Source organism: Cotesia glomerata, linkage group LG10 (assembly GCF_020080835.1).
Source record: "Cotesia glomerata isolate CgM1 linkage group LG10, MPM_Cglom_v2.3, whole genome shotgun sequence".
Taxonomy (NCBI): Eukaryota; Metazoa; Arthropoda; class Insecta; order Hymenoptera; family Braconidae; genus Cotesia; species Cotesia glomerata.
In genome coordinates, this window is record NC_058167.1 from 1,621,079 (window position 1) to 1,643,033 (window position 21,955).

General features: G+C 28.5%; 2 protein-coding genes and 1 long non-coding RNA gene across 9 annotated transcripts; 1 reads left to right on the forward strand and 2 right to left on the reverse strand.

The window, feature by feature from the left end:
- Positions 1–490: 490 nt before the first annotated feature.
- On the reverse strand, positions 491–18,738 carry LOC123273080. Its single transcript, XR_006511247.1, has 3 exons — positions 18,725–18,738; positions 17,145–17,148; positions 491–575 (listed from the first exon to the last, which is right to left on the reverse strand). It is a non-coding gene; the product is annotated as an uncharacterized LOC123273080 (long non-coding RNA).
- On the reverse strand, positions 1,100–6,794 carry LOC123273044 (geranylgeranyl transferase type-2 subunit alpha). Of its 2 annotated transcripts, XM_044740203.1 has the most exons (9): positions 6,638–6,794; positions 6,309–6,441; positions 6,154–6,212; positions 5,925–6,035; positions 5,610–5,728; positions 4,239–4,426; positions 3,740–3,937; positions 2,292–2,924; positions 1,100–1,849 (listed from the first exon to the last, which is right to left on the reverse strand). In XM_044740203.1, the coding sequence occupies exons 3-9, from the start codon at positions 6,154–6,156 to the stop codon at positions 1,404–1,406; spliced, it is 1,698 nt and encodes a 565-aa protein (XP_044596138.1). In that variant the 5' UTR covers positions 6,157–6,212; positions 6,309–6,441; positions 6,638–6,794; the 3' UTR covers positions 1,100–1,403. The 2 variants fall into 2 exon arrangements, with proteins under 2 accessions (XP_044596138.1, XP_044596139.1); XM_044740204.1 differs by lacking the exons at positions 4,239–4,426; positions 6,638–6,794 and having other exon boundaries at positions 3,740–3,918; positions 6,309–6,523.
- LOC123273053 (glycine-rich RNA-binding protein 3, mitochondrial-like) lies at positions 9,510–20,676 on the forward strand. Of its 6 annotated transcripts, none has more exons than XM_044740230.1 (8): positions 9,510–9,663; positions 10,999–11,022; positions 11,693–12,035; positions 12,157–12,480; positions 12,569–12,764; positions 13,584–13,718; positions 17,494–17,553; positions 20,416–20,676. In XM_044740230.1, exons 2-8 carry the CDS (start codon positions 11,002–11,004, stop codon positions 20,429–20,431), a joined length of 1,095 nt encoding a protein of 364 aa, XP_044596165.1. In that variant the 5' UTR covers positions 9,510–9,663; positions 10,999–11,001; the 3' UTR covers positions 20,432–20,676. The 6 variants fall into 6 exon arrangements, with proteins under 6 accessions (XP_044596165.1, XP_044596167.1, XP_044596163.1 ...); XM_044740228.1 differs by lacking the exon at positions 20,416–20,676 and adding an exon at positions 18,097–19,592 and having other exon boundaries at positions 9,511–9,663; XM_044740231.1 differs by lacking the exon at positions 20,416–20,676 and adding an exon at positions 18,097–19,592 and having other exon boundaries at positions 9,511–9,663; positions 12,199–12,480.
- Positions 20,677–21,955: the final 1,279 nt, after the last annotated feature.

Here is a 21,955-nt window from a genome sequence, read left to right on the forward strand (position 1 = left end):
TTAAAATCTCAGATTAACAGAATTCAATTGATTTTACAAAAAAAAACAATATCAATATAAAGTATGATTTTTTTTTGCAATTTTATTGGAAAATATTTGAAATTTTTGATTGGTGTTATTTTTGATTGCAAATATCTTTGTAACGGTTGATCTGAGGAACTTTGACCTTCAAACGTTTTTTGTAGAGCGTAAAATTTCCTATAAAACCTCTCTCTGGGATATTGCGTAAACAAGCCATTCCGAAGTAATTAAAATTCAAAAATAAAAAAAAAGTTTTCTCGTGTTATTTAAATAGAAAAATTACAAATGAATTGAGGCAAACCTTAATATTAATATTAAGGGCTCTAATAGGCGCCAAAATTTTTGTTTTTAAATGTACTTTCAACTTTTCAACACCATTAAAAAAAAAAATTTTTTTTTTTTTTTGAAACACCCTAATATATATATATATATATATATATATATATATATATATATATATATAAATAATTATATATAAATAATTATTGGTAAAACTATATAGGTATTAACTTTTGACATTTATACAAATTTCAATGTTAATGTAATGTTCTATGCTTAACATAGATAATTGAGTAGCAATTGTTTCAAATTTAGTCAAAAAATCAGTGATAAAGACGATATTATAAGCAAAATAATGACAATTCTGAGATAATATTAAATTTATTAATCAAAATGAAATTGAAATAGTTGTAATATGCAAATATTGCATTACGTATTGAGATCACAACTGATTGGCGGAGGTATTTAATTAACTTGTGATTATTTGTAATCATGTGTTTTGATCAGTTCTTATTGATTCCAATAAATTCACCTTGATTGAAATCTATGACATGTTTTAAACTAATAAGTAATAATTCACAAATGTAGTTCATGCCTTTTCTAAAAAAGTCGGGCGATCAACGAACTGATGTACAGTCGACGCTCTCTGTATTGGACCTCTCTGTATTTGACCGCTCTCTGTATTTGACCACATTCTTCCTCTGTATTTGACGATTTTACACAGCTCTTATGGACAAGGACGAGTCAAATACAGAGAATGGTCCTGTACGGGTGAGTCAAATACAGAGAGCGTTGACTGTATCGTAATTATAAGTAAATATTAACACCACCATTATTATTCAGAAATTTACGAATTGTTTCATGATATTTTATCAAGAATGTAAGTAAAAAGACTTTTACAGAAAATTCAATTTTTTATTTTCTGTTAACAATATTTTACAATTGAATTGTATTTACACACACTTAGAAGTATAATTTTTATAAGAAAATTGATTGTTTTAGGAATTTTCACAACATAAAACTTGTTGTAAATTACTTTCTTATAAGTTTACTCAGTATAAACTTTTATTTATGAAGATATTTGAAAAAAAAAAAATTGGGCGTTATTTATCAGATTCTAATATTAAACTTGGAGTGACATTGAAAATTTTTGAAATGGTTTTACTTTTGTTAGTCCAGATAGGATTACTACGAATATCTAGTTTAATGAGCTTGTGCAGTTTTAGTAAATTCAAAATTTCTTCAATATCTGTCAGTTCATTTTTTCGTAGTGAAAGGCATTCGAGGTTAGGCAAATATGGAAAGTTCTTTAGATTTTTTAGATTATTATTACATAAGGATAACTTCTTACAGTTTTGTAAAGCAGCTAATCGGTGTAATGAAAAATTCAATTGATTTCCAGAGAGATTTACCTGCTCGAAAAAACTCAAATAATGTTCATTGTACAAAACTGTCAGTTGAATGTTGGACAAATCTATCATCGTGAATCGTTTGTAATTTTCTTTTGTTAAATATGAATGAAGTTTATAATCTAGAATGTACTTGCTTCCTGAAAAAGAAAAAATATAGACATATAGAATTTAAAGTACACTTTTTTGTATTTTTTGAAATTCATGGAGTGATTGAATAATTATATTTTATTCTCGACAATCAATCTGAATGACGATTCGCAAAACAATACACCATTAACTTGATTAATAATAGTATTTTGTAATAAATATGCTTAATTATTTATAGCTCAGTTAAATAGAGTTAAAGCCCGAAAACAGTGAGTGCCTCATTCATTTTAATTAATTTAAAAAGTAAAATTGATTAATTCGAGAAAGAGCGAAATTTCACGATTTACAATAAAATAAAACTTGCGAAAAATTTCAATCACGAATGTACCGGTTTTAAGTAAAAAAAAATCCTATAGCAAGATTTATTTGTATATTTATATTAATAATGCAGTAAAACATCAAAATTGACCAATAATGAAAAAAATAACTTACGGATATCAGTATAGGACATTTCATGAATTTTATCAATTTTGGACAGAATGCTTAAATTTTTTAAGATGTCATCATAATATTTGTTCAAATCCAGATTTTTCATAAGAAATATAAGAGTCAATAATGCCCACTTATTGTTTGGCTCCATTTCGAGTAATTTTTGAATATTTATCATTTGTTCAGTTAGTTGAGTATCATGTTTGTTGACGTATTCGATGGGTGATTTATAAAACCAAACATTACAATCTTCAGATGTATGAAGATTATAAGATTTATTTTTATACTCAATAGATATCGAATAAAATTTCTTATCTATTTCAGAAGAAATATCTGGCAAAATCGCATGCCATCGTTTCGAGAATATTTTACTGTCGTATGAATGCCAAACAGATATTTGATGAGTAAAATCTTTCATGTCGTTATCTAATGGAACATATCGACGAGTTAATATCAATTCGTCAGGTTTAATTTGAGTATCACCATGAAATACTATTGCTGCATGATTATCTATGACTACTATTTGCCATAAGGTATTTGGTTTAAAAGCGTTATAATCCAGAAGCCAACGCTGATAAAGCCATGCACTTGAATCATTAGGATCCGTAAATACGGCATTTATAACAAGATCTAATTCTGTAATCATACATATATTATTATTTTTTTAATGAAAGTACTGTCGCTATCCATATTAAGGGGGATAGCCACTGTGAAATTTAAAAAAAAAAAAAAATTTTTTTTTTATTAAATCAAAGTATATAGATTCAAAAATATGTATCTAGAGTTTGGTATCAAAATTCCGAATATTTTCCGAGTTATTCATTTTTGTGACAGCGCGTAAAATGACTACACACGCAGCACTCCGACGAAAACGCGTTTTTCTCGAAACTACTTTTTTTGAACTGATGCGAACTGTAATTTGCATGAATATGAATATATTTACACCTTTTTCCGTATTCGTCTATTCAGTAGCTATCGTTGGACGTAGGGGATTTTGAAAATTTCGATTTTTAAGATTTTTTAGAGCTGTTTGAATCCAAAAAAATGAGAAAAAAAATCGAAAAAATTTTTAATACGTCGCCATTTTTTTTGAAATCCAAATTTTCAAAATCCCCTACGTGCAACGATAACCACATGCGTGCAGATTACAACGCTGATTCGTTTTTTTGTTTTAAATTATCCGTTTTTGAGTAAGAGATCGTACCGTGGCGGGGGAAATTTTTTTGGTGTTCCACAAAAATGCTAATAACTTTGTAACAACATGATATTTTTTGATAAAAATTTAGGAGAATAATCTTGAATGTATACTTTATAAAATAACAAAACCCGATCCCCAAATTCCTTTATTATCCCAGTCAAAAAAATTCCCGAAAATCACCTATTTTTTCGATCCTCACAGTGACTATCCCCCTTAATACTATAAGAAAGTAATTTTTTTTTTTTTTTTATACCTTTATTACATCTTTCACTGCAAATTGGTAACTTTCCTGTTTGATCAGGAAACAGAGCAGGTAGAATTTTACTTCTATAATGCCAAGAAGAATAGTTTGAGAGATTGTTCATAATTTTTATCTCAGAAAAATCAAATTCTTTTTGATTTGATACTCCCGCTTTTTTAACCAACTGCTGTCTGTAATCCCAACAATGAACTGTTGAAAATAATACAATGTTTAAAAAATAATTCTATGCTTTATGTTATAGCAATTTATTTAGCATTATTTCAATTCAAATAATATAAATGGATCTAACATAAATGTCAAAAAATTGAGCGTTCATATCATGTCCATTCATATTGCTTAAATTAAGACATAATAATAAACAAATCGCTATGACTTGAAAGATAAAATTAAATCATATCATGAAACTTTACTATATCATAAATTTAAAAATACTATATATCTTTTTTTCGATAATAACAGAAACAAATGAAATGATAACTCGAGAACTCACAATTTCTATCATCGAAATTGAGACATTTTTCACATAGTTCTAGTTCTGATTTCCAGTCTGGTGTCGGTAAATGCTGAATGATCCAATATCTTTGATGCCACAGGCTATATGACTTTGGATTTTTCTGTAGACAATTCTCAGTGAGAGTCAATTCCTTCTTTAATAGTTCAGTAAATTCCTCTTGACAACTAAATATTTGTCATAAAATGTTTGATGTAATGAGTAAAAAAAAAAAAAAAAAAATACCAATTAAATACAAGAACAATTTAGTAGTTAACGTAGAACATAAATTGAGTAAATAAATAAATAAATAAAAAAAAAAAAAAAAAAAACTTAAATAACCGAATGTTATATCTTAAATAAATAAAATGTCTCAAAAACCAAAATCATAACTTTCTAAAATATACCATTTATTTTACGAAATCAAATTACAATAATTTTTTCATAAGAAAATTTTACAATCATAATTGGTTTAAAATAATTTATTTGTATTTTCGGTTTGATAAAAAAAGTTATTTTAAATTAAAAAAAAAATCTTGTGATTTGTTGGAACTTTTATTAAACAGTAGCGATGATATCTGGCGACGCCCGAACAAATTTGTCACCCGCTTAGAAAGCAGAACCAAATCTCAATTTCCCTATCTTGAATGTATGCAATTAAATTTTTCTGCCCTCCGGCCGGAAAGTGGCAACTTTCTGGCCGCTGCGCTAAACAAAGTTGCCACATTCCGGCTACGTCGAGCAGAAAAATAGTATACACACCTTGGCCAGTAAATAAGAAAGCCTCAGATCACATGTTTGTCAACCTCGGCTTCGCCTCGGCCAACAATTACATGTGATCTGAGACTTTTCTTATTTTACTGGCCTAGGTATGTAATATACTATATGTTCCAATGAATAAACGATATTGGGTCTATAAAATTAATTTATCACAGTTGAGTTATCAACTTAGATAAAAGGAATTAATCCAAACTTCATGAGTTGCCGCATGCAACTAATAAGCTTAGCTAATTAAATTTAATCAACTGAATCGTTGGATGATCAACTAATCTAACTCAGTTAACTTGTGTAGCTAGCTAAATTTAATTTTCTAGTAAATTTTTAAAGCAATTTATGTCATTTTAGCTTATCATCACTTTTTTAGAGGTGAACTTTTTAGCAATTTAATAACTAATTCCTCTTTTAACGACAAATTTGGGAAAGGAGGAGAAGAAAAGATTGAGGGAAAGGGAGAATCACTCAGTAGAAATTTTTCAGCAACCGAAAAAAAAAAAAATAAAATAAAAAGAGTCTAGAGCTGTTAATTAGGTCAAATAACGATTATTCATCTTAAATTGAATATATAAATAAAAATGTTTACACAAAATTTACCTTTCTCTCTTCTTAAATGCTTCTCGGCGAATATTCCATACGGTATTTAAATCCGGAATTTCCAGTAATATGCGCTCAGTCAACATTATCAATTCATCGTTGAAAACATTATTATCTCTCTATTAACGATTAAATTATTTCAAAAATATTGTAATGGATAAGATTATTTTTTAATATTTTGAAAAAAAAAATTGTTTTTAATTGTGAAATATTTATGTGTACTATTAGGTGGCTTTCGTATTTCATAATTCAATTTGATAATCAACAAATGTAAAATTCAGTGTTATTATCTTTCAGATTAAAATTAAAGCTCACCTTTTCAAAAATTGAATTTAATGTCTTCCTGTATTGTATAATTTTGATTTGCCTTTCTTTTCTTTTTCGAGCTTCTTGTTCAGCTGTTGAACGAACTTTCACACGACCATGCTAAAATAAAAATCAACTTGCTGATTACATGCAATAAATCAGTATTTTATTTAAGTGACATTTTTGAAATATAGTTCATAGAATTTTAAGACAACAATTAATCAATAATTAACGGTACCATTTTAATTGTAATTGAAAATAAGAATTGATGTAAAATGCTTCTGGATGGTAAAATCTCTAAAATGATAAAAAAAAAAAATTAATTAATTAAATCGTACAACACACCAGTTAAAAAAAATAAGTAACATTCACAGTAAAAATAATAATTTTTACCTTAAATTAAAATATTGCTTGACTTTTTATCTTTTCTGTTGAATTCTGTAGATTTGAACGTATTTGATCGTTAGTTCAAAATAACCTCATTAGTTGGTCACGCACAATATGGTAATTTGATTCATCAAATTGGCTGTAAAAAAAAATTTGAAAAAATTTCCGCAATAGTTGACATTTGTGTTATTACTAATGATGTTGAAATCAGCAGACATTCGATCACTGTTTTCGTTTTTTTTTTTTTTTTTTTTTTTTTTAACAGTTAAGTTTGTAGTGATAAAATATTAAAAAAAAATTATAATTATGTACATATATTGTCTTATTATTTATACCTGTTGAGTTTTCTTCTCAATTTTTATATAATTAACTCATAAAAATAATAAATACTATGTCACGTCGATTTTTTATTATTTATGATAGGTATCATAACTTGATTACACTAAATTTACACAAAAAATTCAACATTTTGACATTTAAATGTTCCGACTATTTCTTCCAGGTAGCAGTAATGTTGAAAATACATATGTATTTATGAGTGTGAACACGGAGCTTAGATAGATAGATAGAGCTTTATCTAAGCTCCGTGTCAGCAAGGTCACTAGATTGATTGTACTGCCTTCTTCTGACTAGGGTGTGAGTTATAGCCACGCGGGATTCATTTAAATTTATTGTTATTTATTAATTTTAATTTCATATTGAAAACTATTAGATTAAGTTGAAGAAAAAGGAAAAATTTAGTTACATAGATGGACTGTTTTTAAATAATAAGCAATTATAAGCAGTTATTATAAGAGAGCTTGACTTTATTCAGTGGTTTCAGCGACTGCAAGTGCTCAGTTATAGCTCTCAGAGAGAAGTGAAGATACAAAATATCGGCTCGAAGACTGTGTTTCCCGGCTTGGCAATACTACGATTCTCCGACGCCACGATTTAAAGACGGATTTGTATAGATTTCAACGAAATAAGACAAAAAGTATAAATAAAATTTTTCGATATCTTGCTTAGTTTTTAAGATATCGTTGCATAAAAATCTATCAAATTCCATAGTAAAATTTTTTTTAGATTTACAAGTATTGTTATTTCGAAAACTAAGTAAGATATCGACATATTTTGTTATTAATTTTCGTCTTATTTTTCAAAAATCTATCGAATTTCGCCAATAAAAATATAAAAAAAAATATCATGTCATTGCATGTATGATCCATTAGAATTTTACCGTTATATATGCCTATTTAACAAAAATAAACTTAGTATTTATTATATCTAATTATTTAAAATAGAAATTATGAAGCGAAAAATATGAAAACATGAAAAGCACCAGAAATATTTCAAACAATTACGTAAATGATATATTTTTTATAAAGTTAGAAGTTATTGCTCTTGATGACTGAACATTAACCATTTTCTTAGATGATATTTAATTGATTTGGTTAATATAAATGTATTCTTTATTTCAATTGGTAACAGGTTAAAATATTTAATTGCAGTATATAAAGGGCTATTTTGGAACTTATCTTGCCTACATATATTTAGCTTGGTACATTAAAATGCATAACTGGGTTCACAAATTATATCTTAGATTCTTATGGTTTATCAGTTAACAAAAGTATTAACTTTAGAATTTTATTTTTATTAATTTATTACTAAATTATTGTAAATATTATAAAATATATTTATATAATGTTTATTTATCAGGTTAGATATTAATTTATAAATACTACTTATTAAAACTATTATGATTAGAAGATTTAAATTATAATATATGTATTGCAGATCAATTACCATTTGTTTATTATTTAATATGAAATATTATTTTAATTACATGTTAATTTTTATTTAATCGTTTTTTGTTAAACGTAACTCTAATAGCTTGTCAGTCATTTATTTGAAATTAGTATTATTATTGGCTCGGTTCTATGGTCTCATTTTGCACGCCTCATAAGCGAAGCGTTGAGGTTGTGCTCTACTCTCGACATTTCAAAAAGAGCAGTTTTCTCGAAACTGAAATTGATTTTTTGTTATTTATATCGCACTTACAGGTTAATATGAGTACAATTATATCAATTCAAATAATTTGTCAGGCACATTAAATATATTTCAATAACAATTTTTTTGTTTAACATAGTAAATAATAACATTAAACATACCCTGATAGCCACCTTACCTATAACTTACTGTCAATCTACGTCCGCAATTTGAAGCAAACTTGACGGAAAGAGTTGGCAAAGCGAGCGATTACCTATTAGTTACCTATAACTTACTCTGCAAATAGTCAAATAGACGTCAAAACTTGCTGTACAAGTATTTCCGTCAAATTGTAGTAAAGTTGAAAGGAAATTTAACTACAAGTTTGATTGTTAACTTGTATTCAAGTTGCGGCCGTAGATTTCCGTCAATTTGCTGACAACTGTTGTTGAGTGAAGAATTACCGCCAACTTGATGTATAAATTAACCGTAACTGCTGGAAGTCAACACTTACTGAGAAAGCGCTGGCTATCAGGGTAATCTTTTCTGGACGTCCGTGTATGGATGGGTGTATGTGACAGGGAAATTGGTCGAAAAAATAATATGAGCGTTCAATTCACTGTCGTTAAATTATTATTTATAAAAAACTAATATATGACTGTGGATTTTTTTTGTATATCTATCTATACATTTTATTATAGTATTTTTTTTCCTCACCTTGGAGTTATGGCGCCACTAACCATAGCAGAGTTTTCTGTTTTTTTATTATTTTGCTTTTTATCTTTTATTTTAATCAATTTTATTGTGAAAAATGAGATTATGAAGCGTGCACTTTTGAATTTTCTAAACTTTTTTATAATTTACGACCTGTTGAAAATGTTTAACGAAAATGTATATGTAACTAAGAAAACCCTTGAAGGGCATTTAACACATCGCTTTTCTTTTATTAGTTTTCACAAAGGTTTAGTTGTCGAGTAACACTTGCAAACTTGGTCAAGTACTGTTTATAGTTCTGGGAAGTGTTGATAAAGTTAGTTTTGTTGATTGTTTGTTTAAAAAGAAAACTATACTGAAATTTATATGCTACATCGACTTTTGAGATCTATATAGCAAAATGCATTATTTATGATTTATTGTAAATCAAATTAAATAATTCAAATCATGGTGAATTTGCCGCGCAATGCATCAACGACGACACCTATCATATCATCGAGTATAACAAGTTTGAGATCATCAGTGATTCTTCGCATTCTTTCCCCTAAAAAAAATACATAAGTATCGCCATTTTTTTTTATTGTTTCACTGTTAGTATTAAGATAATTAAAATATAATACATTTACATTTCTACTCTATTTCACATCAGTTTGGACTTTTGAGAACAAACTTTCAGAACGTGAGTATTGTTGTTTATAAATGTTATTATTTAAAACATAATATTAATTAACTAAAGTATTTCATTTTATGATGTTAATGATCAACCTATCTACAATAAGCAATTATGACGTTTTACCAAATCTTAGTAATGACCATGCAATACATTCATATATTATAAAAGCTTGAAACTATGAAGTGTATTTTCGGAAGTTTTTATTTCTTTTAACGTATCAAATAAGGTTAGCAAATTAAAGAATGTAAAATAAAAAGAAGAAAAAAAATGTTTGGTAAGTTTTTGCAAAAATTACATTATTTACTTCAAATAATGAAAATTTATTAAAAACATTATTTAAGAAATGAAACAACTGAAAATGCATTTTTTTCAACGTCTTCAATTTTTCAATAACTAAATATGGGTTGAGAAGTCTCATGTTGAAATCTAAGAATTTAACATATCAGACGGGAAAGTTTTTATAAATACCTAAATTTTGATTATTTTTTAAGATTAAAATTTTTTTTTATATTGTTATAAGATATTAAAAAAGATGCCATTATTTAGTTTTTTAGATTATTATAATTTGTGAAATATAGTCATCAGAATAAAGATTATTGAGTTAATAGACTGGTTATGCCAGTATTGTATTATTCCATGTCAATATTACTAATCATAATGAATAGCTCATTATGAAGAAAACATCACAAAATTAAAGTGATGTACAAAGTTTACAAGAAACATATTTCTAAACAAATGATATTTTTTAAAATCTAAGCATTGATTAAGCAACTACAGATTATTGACATAAAAGAACATTCTAAACATTCTTAGAGTATATCAAGCTCATCAATTGACATTCTTAAAAATATAAATTTTCAAATTTCTTTGAGGTACTTTAAGGTTGCGAAAGTGAATTCTATATTTTTAGTATGCTCACCACTTTTCAAGTTATTCAATATATGCCTATTTATGCAAATTTTTCAGCAATATTTTTGGTCTGATTTTTTTTTTTTTAATCAAAAACTAATAAGCATAAATTGAATAGCTTATCTCAAAAATTTCAAGGTTTGGTCATTGAAGAAAAATTATTTGAATATTTGTAGGACTCACATTCTCTGTAAGACTGAAATTAATCTTTTAAGTAATATTCATATTAAAATATAAATCTTATTAGAAAATTTTATAAAAAATATGTAATTTAAAGTTTATATTTTAATTCCTGGTTAAAAACGTTAATTTGTAAAGAGTAAGAGTAAAATATCGAACTAAAGACATGATCTTCATGTTAAAAGTTATAGTTTTAAATAAGATCTTAATGTCCATAAAATATAATACCACTGTTATTTTTGTCTTTTTCAGAAAATGGTTTCCTCGAATTTACCGGTAAGAATGATCAAGCGTTCATACACCTTCACTACAAGCAGCTGTAGCCCATTACATTTTGCTGTGCTGCAGCTACTTGTAGCACATTTAAGAATGTACACCAATACATTTTTCCTAATCTATAATTTACTTTAATTAATAACGCTCAATCCTTTAATATTTTCGATATTTTCTCAATTTGTAAACTATTGACATGCGATTTGAGCAATATAAAATCAATTCTTGATTAGACACCATGTCTTTTTTCATTACAAGAGTATATGGTCGAAATCAAAGAAACACCTTCATCAATCATATAAACAGAGAATGTGTTACATTCGTCAGATAGAGTAGAAAAAATAAAACATGAAGTTTGAACTATTAAATATTATCCATATATCTAATGAAGTTAGACTGTTTACTAGTTTATATACCATCAAAAGAAATATTCAATAGTCATTTTACTTCAGTAATTCTCTGAAAAGTTCTGACAATACTTAGTATAACGTAAATTCTACTCATGCATGGTGACTAGAACTCGTAATAAGTATTATAGTTATACATTTCTTAGATGATGAAGTAAACTTAAAAATTTTTTCTACAAATTTTTATTGTAAAATATGATATACGTAATGTACTATTTCATTAAAGACTAATTTCTCTAATTCCTATTATTTATCATAAATTTCAGAGAAAAACAAAAATTTTCGTTGGACGTTTACCCGAAAATTGTCGGAACGATGAGTTGCGTCAATTATTTCTTCGTTTCGGTGAAGTTACCGAATGCGATGTGATGAATCGTTACGGATTTGTTCATATGGCTCGAGAAGAAGATGCAGCTGCAGCAATCAAAGCTTTACATAATACAAATTTCAAAGGTGCCACGATAAATGTCGAACAATCGACAGGCAAGTCACGAGGGGGTGGTCCTGTTGGTCGCAGAGATGATCGAAGAGGCGGGCCGATGAGAGGCGGAAGAAGTGGCCGAGACGGTGGTCGTGACAATCGACCTGGTCCTTATAGCCACCGCGGAGGTATATTATTAACGATAGATTCATATTAAGGAAAAAAAAAATAGAATGTATGCAATAGTTTTGTTATTTATTATGTTAGTTTGATAAGCCCAAATTATTGGGAAGCTCGCAATATTTACAGTTTTTCCAATCCCACGTGCTGGTTACGACGGATTTTCTACAGGTGGTGTTGGTGGAGGATATGGTGATTATGGCAATCGAAACAATAATGATTTTGGCGGACGCGGTAATGATTATTCAAGCGGTGGATATTCTGATCGTGGAAATTATGGACAAAACGTGGGCGGTGGAGGTATGGGAGGGTATGGATCAGCGCCTAACATGGTCAGTGGATATGGTCCAAATACTGGCGCCATTGGCTATGGCCCTGGAGGAGCTGATTATGGAAGAAGTAACGATTATGGTCGCAATAGTGATTTTGGATCTCGATCAGATTATGGCAACTGTAAAGTTATATTTTTATTAATTTAAGCTCAAGCTACTTTAAGTAGTTTTATAAATATGAAAATAATAATGTTTTAATCAATTTTTAGTTCCTAGTGGAGGTGCAATGAGCGGTGATTTCAGTCGTAATATGTCAGGTATGACAGATTACGGACGAGTAGATAATTTTGGTAGAGCTGCTGACCCTTATACTTCCAGAAATGATTATGATCGTAACACAGGCCCGATGAGAAATGGTAATGCAATAACAACGGGTGGATATGGATCTGGATATGGGGATGCAGGGTAATGTAATTACGGATATTTATTTACTAAAATACTTACGATCTTCAATGTTGATTGTACATTTTACTTGAAAACATTTTTTTTTGGTGCCTTTCTGATCGGAGCTGATAGTTTTAGTAGCAGTTATCTAAAATTAAAACCCGGTACTTGAAATTGTTATAGAAAATATTATTAATTGAGTAATTTTCGATAGGTTTTATCTTATAGGTTTAATCTTATCAATCATAGACATAGCAAACAGTAAAAAAAAATTTTTTAAAGCTTGAAATGTCTAATTTCAAAACCCGAATCGGGTCAATTTAGTCGTATTTTTTAACTTCCTCCTATGAAAATCAATGATTATCACAAATTAAAAAGTTATTGGCTTCATCTCAATTTTTGATAATCGAGGATGTCAACACACACACACACACACACTTTTCACAAAAATTTTTCTCACCTCCGGGCGGAAAGCGTCAACTTTCGTCCCGCTGCGCTAAACGAAAATGCCGCTTTCCGCCTCCGTCGAGGAGAAAAATAGTATACACCACGGGCAGTAAATAAGAAAGCCTCAGATCACATGTTTATTGACCTCGGCTTCGCCTCGGACAACAATTACATGTGATCTGAGACATTTCTTATTTTACTGCCCTAGATGTGTAATATACTATTTTTTCGGGGTCGTCTGTGGATGATTTCTTAGAAAGGAACAAAATAATTTCCGTTTCTAAGAAGCTGTGCATTATTTTCACAAAATAATTAGTATAGACTAGATTTATCTCTGATTATATCTGTCATGGGTAGACTATTTTTTTTTTTTAATATCTTAATATTTCATAGACCTCTTAGTGGTGTTCAAAGTTACGCTTCCGGAACACCTAGTTATAATTCTGGACCAGGACCACAAACCGATATGTTTAGTAGAAGACCGGTCAATTCAGTTAATAGTGGAGTATATCAACCCATGAGTGGCGGGTAAGATTCTATGCCAAATTTTAATAAACTCTCAATAGCTTCTTTGTAATCAATCATCTGGCAACCTCTAGATAACTCATAAAATTAAATATTCGTGATATGAATATGAAATTAAACTTATTACTATAGGTCTATCATTATTATGAGTACTGAAAAAGTAATGTCTTGGTGTAAGGCGTGTGTGTAGTATGATCAGTTTGTAACTTACATATTTTAAAATAATTCTAAACGTCAATTCAATTTGTAAAGTATTTATACCATTTTATGAAGCAAAACGTAAAAGAAAATGGGTAGCTCCACAATCATGACAAAAAAATTCATTGACTACGTGATTGTTAGGCATCGCTTTTCTATCGTAATATAATTTTACGCTCACATTCTGATATAGTTTACGATAATACATTGAGAAGTGAATTTATAAAAAATTCATCTCCGAAAACCTCTCTGGTAAATTAAATTACCCGAAGTTTCGGGAACGTAATCACAATTTTCTACTATATTTAATCGACGTTCTCTTTTTTTTTTTTTTTAATAGGTTCATAATTTAACAAGAGTTGTATTTTGTTATGCTTGAACAATCTAAATCCGTAATTCGATTTTAAAAAGTAATAAATCACTTAATGATAAATTCAATAGTACATAATTCATCTGTGGCTATCGCTTAAAAATCGCAAAAATACAAATCTATCCGCGCTATAATATTAAATACACTGATTAAAAATTTATGTTGACTCAAGAGATATTTTCTTGATCTAAGAATTTATTTTGGAAGACAAATGATTATTTTGCTTCAAGAATTTCTTGTCTTGGTTTAGATTTTCTTGGCTTAAGAAATGTATGTCTCCGTTGGATAAGTCTTGTATCTTTACTCAAAACTATATTATCTTCAGTCGATACATTCAAGTTTTTCAACCAAAATATATTTAACGTTATAACATAACGTTATAACATTATCGTTTAAAAAACTTTAAATTTTTGGTTTAAATAATAATTTCTTTATTCAAGATGTTATTGAAGTAAATAAAAAAATTTTTTTATAGATTTTCGATTTAACATAATTGTGAAAATAGTTTGGAAAATCCAAAAGTGCACGCCTCATAATCTCATTTTTCACAATAAAATTGATTAAAATAAAAGATAAAAAGCAAAATAATAAAAAACAGAAAACTCTGCTATGGTTTAGTGGCGTCATAACTCTAAGGTGAGGAAAAAAAAATACTATAATTAAATGTATAGATAGATATGGGGTATTCCATGCCAAATCGACCACTTTTGAACTCGACCCCTTTAGATTTAGCTGAAACTTTATCATTCTTTTCTACCCTTTGAAAAACATTTTTGAGAATTTTTTTTGTCCAACCCAAAAAAAGTTTTGAATTTCCCAAAAAAGTGGCTTTTTTTATTTTCAAATAGTCATAACTTTTTTAGACATTGACCTTTGGCTACCTTTTTTTTTTAAAAAATTTTTGTTTTTAAATGAACTTTTCGAAAAAATACACAAAAAAAATTAAATATGATCAATTCTATACAATAATCGGTTTTTTTTTTTTAACAAATTCGTTATTTTTTCAAAGTTAGCCACTTTTTTTTTTTATTTTTTTTTTCTCCAAAAAAACTTCAATCAATTTGACAACTATTCCCGTTCATCCGGGGCAGAGCCGATTTTTTTTTATATTTTTTTTATTTAATTGATAAAAAAATTGTCAAATTTTCTGAAATAATAAAAATTTTTTTTTTTAATTAAATAAAAAAAATATAAAAAAAAATCGGCCCTGCCCCGGATGAACGGGAATAGTTGTCAAATTGATTGAAGTTTTTTTGGAGGAAAAAAAAATAAAAAAAAAAAGTGGCCAACTTTGAAAAAGTAACGATTTTGTTAAAAAAAAAACGATTATTTTATAGAATTGATCATATTTAATTTTTTTTGTGTATTTTTTCGAAAAGTTCATTTAAAAACAAAAATTTTTTTAAAAAAAAGTATTGTACCCAAAGGTCAATGTCTAAAAAAGTTATGGCTATTTAAAAATAAAAAAGCCACTTTTTTGGGAAATTCAAAACTTTTTTTGGGTTGGACAAAAAAATTTGAAAAAATTCTCAAAAATGTTTTTCAAAGGGTAGAAAAGAATGATAAAGTTTCAGCTAAATCTAAAGGGGTCGAGTTCAAAAGTGGTCGATTTGGCATGGAATACCCCATATACAAAAAAATCCACAGTCATATATTAGTTTTTTATAAATAATAATTTAACGACAGTGAATTGAACGCTCATATTAATTGAGAAAATCCGTCGTGTGTTACTTTAGATAGTAAAAAAAAAAATTATTCCGGTACGATCATTTTTTCGACCAATTTCCCTGCCACATACACCCATCCATACACGGACGTCCAGAAAAGATTATGTTTAATGGTATTATTTACTACACGGAAAAAAAAATATTGTTAAAATGACTATCCAACGTATCCTCAAATGACGTTTCCTTAAAATAACGATCCGGATTGCTGATTTGAGGATTCATTTGTTTGACTTAAGCATACAGAGTATAGCTCTAAATGTAACGCTAAAATAATGATATGGATCGTCATTTTGATGATCCGCTGTATAGCTGAATTGGCTATACAGCGTATATCTCTATAAAAATGACTATACGGCGTATAGTCAGAATAACGATACGTATTCTTATTCTAACGATATTTTTTTCTCCGTGTATGTTAAACAAGAAAATTGTTATTGAAATATATTTTATGTGCCTGACAAATTATATGAATTGATATAATTGTACTCATATTAATCTGTAAGTGCAATATAAATAACAAAAAATCAATTTCAGTTTCGAGAAAACTGCTTTTTTTGAAATGTCGAGAGTAGAGCACAACCTCAACGCTTCGCTTATGAGGCGTGCAACTCAACGCTTCGCTTATAAGACGTGCATTATGGTAATATATTATAATTAAAATATAATTTATTATAATTAAATATTATTACATAAATTTATAGAAATTCACATGGTACATTAATGACTCAAAAAAAGCCATCCTTAACACAAATCGGTAATATCTTGGATCATGATATCGCCTATCTTGAACCGAGACAAAAATTTTTGAATTAAATATATCTACATCTAGTCTCAAGAGTTTATTTCTTGAATTAAGACAGCTAGAAATTTTGAAACAAAAATCAACTTTTGAAGAAAAGATGTTTCTTGAATCAAGATTGTTTTTCTATCAGTGTACGGTGTCAATCTGACTCTTCTTTTATTAAAAAGTAAGACCCGGGTCAATACGTTTTTCGAGAAGTACATAATTAACAACAACTTCTCGATTGAGTAATTATCAATCACCATTTTCTTTCGAAGGGAATTAGGAACATTCAAATAGCTTTTTTTTTTTTAATAGAAAAAAAATTTTCCGTTACTTTGTTAGCGTTTCACGCAGCTCACCTAGCGACATTTTACGTAAGTAACAAAGTATTAGGCAAATCAAAGAATCGCAATAAAGAGCATAATGTTTCTTAGCTGATGGAAAAATTTATTATTTTTTTCATTTTTGTTTTTTTTTTTTTAATACTTAGGATGGCTTATGAATGTTTAAATTATAGTGAACAATTATAGCTTGAATAATTTTCATCATCATTTTGAAACTTGTGTTCTCAATAATAAGTTTAATAGAGAGACTTATTTAGAAGTTGCCATCAGTATCTTAAAAATAAGCGTAATTCCCAGACCTACTATTTTTCTTTATTTAATCGTGTAAATTACTATCATGTGTTGTAATATACAGGTATACGGAAGCATATGATAGGCCCGATGCATATGGTCCCACTCGCAATACTGGCAATCGGTAGGTTTAAAGAATTTTATATTTTAATTAGTTATGATGACTGTAAAGATTTAAAAAAAAAAAATTTGCAAGAATACGAGGAGCCACGCTAATGAGTCTTGTAAAGCATAAGGTGTAACGTCGTACTATCGATAACTTTCTCTGCTTCGATTAAGTTAATATCCATGTCATTTTTTTAATGAGTTTTCAACAGTAAGTTTTGTAAGTCTAAGCGAGCGGATTTTGATATCATTATTGATCAAGTGTCCAATGCATCATCCCAATATTGTGTGACGAAAATACCATCAAAATCTTATAAATGGCGTATTGATAAAATAATTATCAAAAACTTTTAACAAGTGTCTAGAATGAAGTTTTTAGTTTTTAACAGAACGTAAAAGTATAAAATTTAGTAGTTTGCGTGGGTTATATTATAATAGTTTTTTAATTATCTTTAACGTAAACGTTACATCTTATACTTATGATTTTTTCATTCATTATGAGATATAAGTCATTCTTTTATCGTTTAGAGCTGCGATACATTCTCTTTTTTTAATATTTTAGCTTCCCAGGTCCGGCAGATTCGATGCCACCAAGGTACTAAAGAGTAGAGTACTCACGATTAAAACTGCGCACTGATATGGTACATAAAATAAGTCTTAATGTTGCGCCGTCAAAAAATATGTGTTTCGTGCGCGAAAAGTGAAAAAGAAAATACTGAACAAATTCTACATCATATCTGTTTAAACTTTTTCTTTATTGAGTAACTTTCCGAATAATGACATAATAAATAATATCGATATTCACCGTATTTAATTATTTACCTTCTACATTACATTAATATTAAACCGTCAAGACTTCTATGAATGCGTTGACATAATAAATTAAAAAAAAAAAAATATATATATATATATGGAGCATTCAATACAAAATCAGCCACTTTTTGAGGTTTACCATTAGGGTTTTTTCAAAATTTTGCATGTTTTTGAGGCTAATGAAAAACGTGTTCACGAACTTGTTCGAAGTTCTTAAACGGCACGTTGGCAAAACCTTGTATTTAAAACTTCTTTATAGAGACTCCATTTTATGGAAACAAAAAACGTTTTAATTTAGTAATAAAAATATATTTTTGACACTACTTGTGTCCAAACTTTAATGATATTTTATAAAAATGAATTACTCAAGTATTAACGTTCGAAAATACTCAGGGGCTAAGTACACACCTATGGATTACCCGATATGCATACTAGGATGACATGAGATGAACATAATGCGTACATCCTTGCTCATACCGATCCTCGTCTCGTGTCTAACTATTCTGCTTAAGCGACCCTTCCCTCCCGTCAAAATATTGAATCCTAACCTTGAAATTTGAAAAAATGACACTTCGAACTGGAATAACGTAACAAAACCAAAATAACTACATTAAAAAGTTTATTAATACTCGGTTACATATCCACAGAAAAAATTAATGAATAAAAATATTTATAAAAGAGAATAACAATATTTTCTCTTATTATGGATTCGCGACCGAATGCTCGCCGTTTAATATACTTAGTAACCAGCACTAAAATAGTCAAATTTTTTAAGGAGTAACATAACTCAAGCCGGAAGGCATTTCGTTATTACACGTACCTCGGAAAAACACGTAACTGGAGAGAAAATTAAGGGCTCACTATATAGTGAAATGGATATATCCATTCTTGCCAATACGTAGCGGAGTATTCAACCCACTCGAGCTCAAGGAGCAGATGTGTTCTATTTCATCAAAACATTGCACAAAAAAAAATTTGACTTTAATCTAGAGAATATTCAATTGAGGAAAGCTTAGGTCTCAAGAAAGTTACTTTTTTTTTCTTTTTCCATACAATTTAATTGAAATTTAAATTCACCATTAAATTATTGAGTGTGAGAATTCGTCCGATGAGGCACAGGGCACAGGTCTATCATACACTGTATCCGTGCTCGTACCCGTGCCCCGTGCGTATGAAATATCTGCACGGGTGTAGTGTATGCATAGACCCGTGCACCGTGCCTCATCGGACGAATTCTCACTTCCTAAATTATAATATCATATAACTCATGATAGAGATCTTGTACTTTTAATAATAAATGATTTTCTGCTATAACTATTAATTTTCTGAATAGAGTTCGCCTTTCATATATTTTACATTATCTTCCATTGCAATATATTTATTACTATTACGTAACTCTCTCCATACTCGCAATAAAATATTTTGAGTTGTCCAAACGTCATGAAGTGGTCTTCAAACAAGCAATAATGAAGATGCAATATGCGGAAGCCAGATAATCGCGGGCTGCGAACATATTTACCGTACCAACCCACCAATCAATGAGCGTAATATTAAGGTATGTCAAAGCGTGCGTGCGCCCATTATTTTAATTGGTAGTCCTTACGTTATTCATTTATCAAATACTTATTTTTAAATTTCATTAAATATTTTATTGAATTCTATACTATTATAGTTTCGATTCGATTTCTATCATTTGGTTAAGCAGGTTATGAGGCTTATGCGGCAAAGTATTATGCCAACTTCCTATAAGTAATTGACTTACATTCAAAATTAAATTAAGAAACTCATATATTTAAATAGTTAATTATATTTTAATGAAAAAAAATGGGCAAGCAACTGTTGAGTTGAAAGTCATTGAGAAGAGTAGCCGCTATTGGATATTCTTAAAAATAATCCATAGCATAACTCTATGCGAACAATTTCACGAAAATATATTTATGAGACAATAAATTAGTACTCAATTAATATTTTATATTTAAGATAATACAGGATAGTTAATATAAATCAAGTAGCGTCATACAATTTAAGAATTTGTAAAGAGCTAACATTAATTTTGATCTTTTATTAGATGGCAGCCAGGATAAAAACAAAAGTATTCAAAAATGAAGGACTTCAAACGATATGGATTCGATGGATCTTAGAATCCTGCTGCCGACATAACCAGACGAAGAGAATTGAATGGATTAAATTCCTCAAAATCAGGTTATAGAAGGAAGAAAATTTTTTATTTATTACAAAACGGGATATTTGTAAACCTATAAGTATCAAAATTGAATAAGGATTGTATTAAAGTCATTTATAAAATCTTCATACAGTTATTAAGTTGAAATCTTGATGTGATATTTTTTATTACCAGCCAATCAGCATAATAATCATTCATGATTTTATTTTTTTATCATTAAATTAGGATGAAATGTATGAGAAGCCAATTTATAGGTAAAATGATTGGTTGAAGTTGATTATAATACACATAAATATGTAAGTCTAAAAATATGTAAAATTTGGCATTTAGGCTTACGCGCTTATGTCAAATCTAGTCTCATCTCATTTTTTCCTGAAAAGTTGAATTAATGGAAGTCAATATCATTTCTGCAATCTTTTCATTCACGGAAAAAAAAATTTCGTTCTGGTAACGTAACTGTAGAGTTACCACAACTATACACAGTTTACTGTTCGTTGTAGAGTTACAGTAACAAAATGTTATTTAGTTCTGAAAACTCAATGTTGTTGAGCTCTCAGAGCTCTACGGGATTGTTCTCAGAGCCAAACGGTATAGTTGGGAGCGCTCTACGTTGCGCAGTAGTGGAGTGCGCTGACATATTTCATAACCTTCTAAAATGCCAAACATAATTATTTTGTTACTAATCTATATTATTAAAAATATATGAGGACAATTAAGTTCCCAATTTATTTATTTAAGGAAATAGGTTTTTTTTTTTTTGTCAAATTGAATTTCGTTAGAACAGTTTTGTATTTGTGGTTTTTCAAGGTTCATTTGCAGTGACTGTTAATTTAATTTATTAGTTGAATATATTGTGATAAGTGATAAGTTATCGGAATACATTAAAAAGACCCAATTTAACACAAAATAAAATTTGTTTTCGTTTATTTATCTTTTCTCGTGCATATACGGTAATGATTTTATGTCCAATATTTATTGATATAATTAAGAAAATAAGATAATTTTGTGACGACCATATTTTTATTTTACAAATAATTTTTATTTGTAATATAAGTTCTATTATTATTTTATTTCTATTATAATACTATTCTTATTTGTCATATACAATTATTGTTGGCAATATAAATTCATTCTGCTGCATGTATTTATTAAATTATCAATGCTAAATCGTAAAAAAAAATTACTAAGCAGACTTCCAAAAATTTGTTATAGTCTCAGAACGATCCTGTAGAGTTGTGAGAGGTAAATAACGTTTAGCTCTCAAAGCTCAACGATGTAGAGTTGCAGGAGCCAAACGGTATTGTTACTATAAGAATACGTTAACCTACTGGAACTTTTTACAACTAACTAACTACTATAGAGTTCCTATAACAAAATTTTTTTCTCCGTGTTCGGTTTGTGATTGGTCGTCTGAGATTATGGCGGA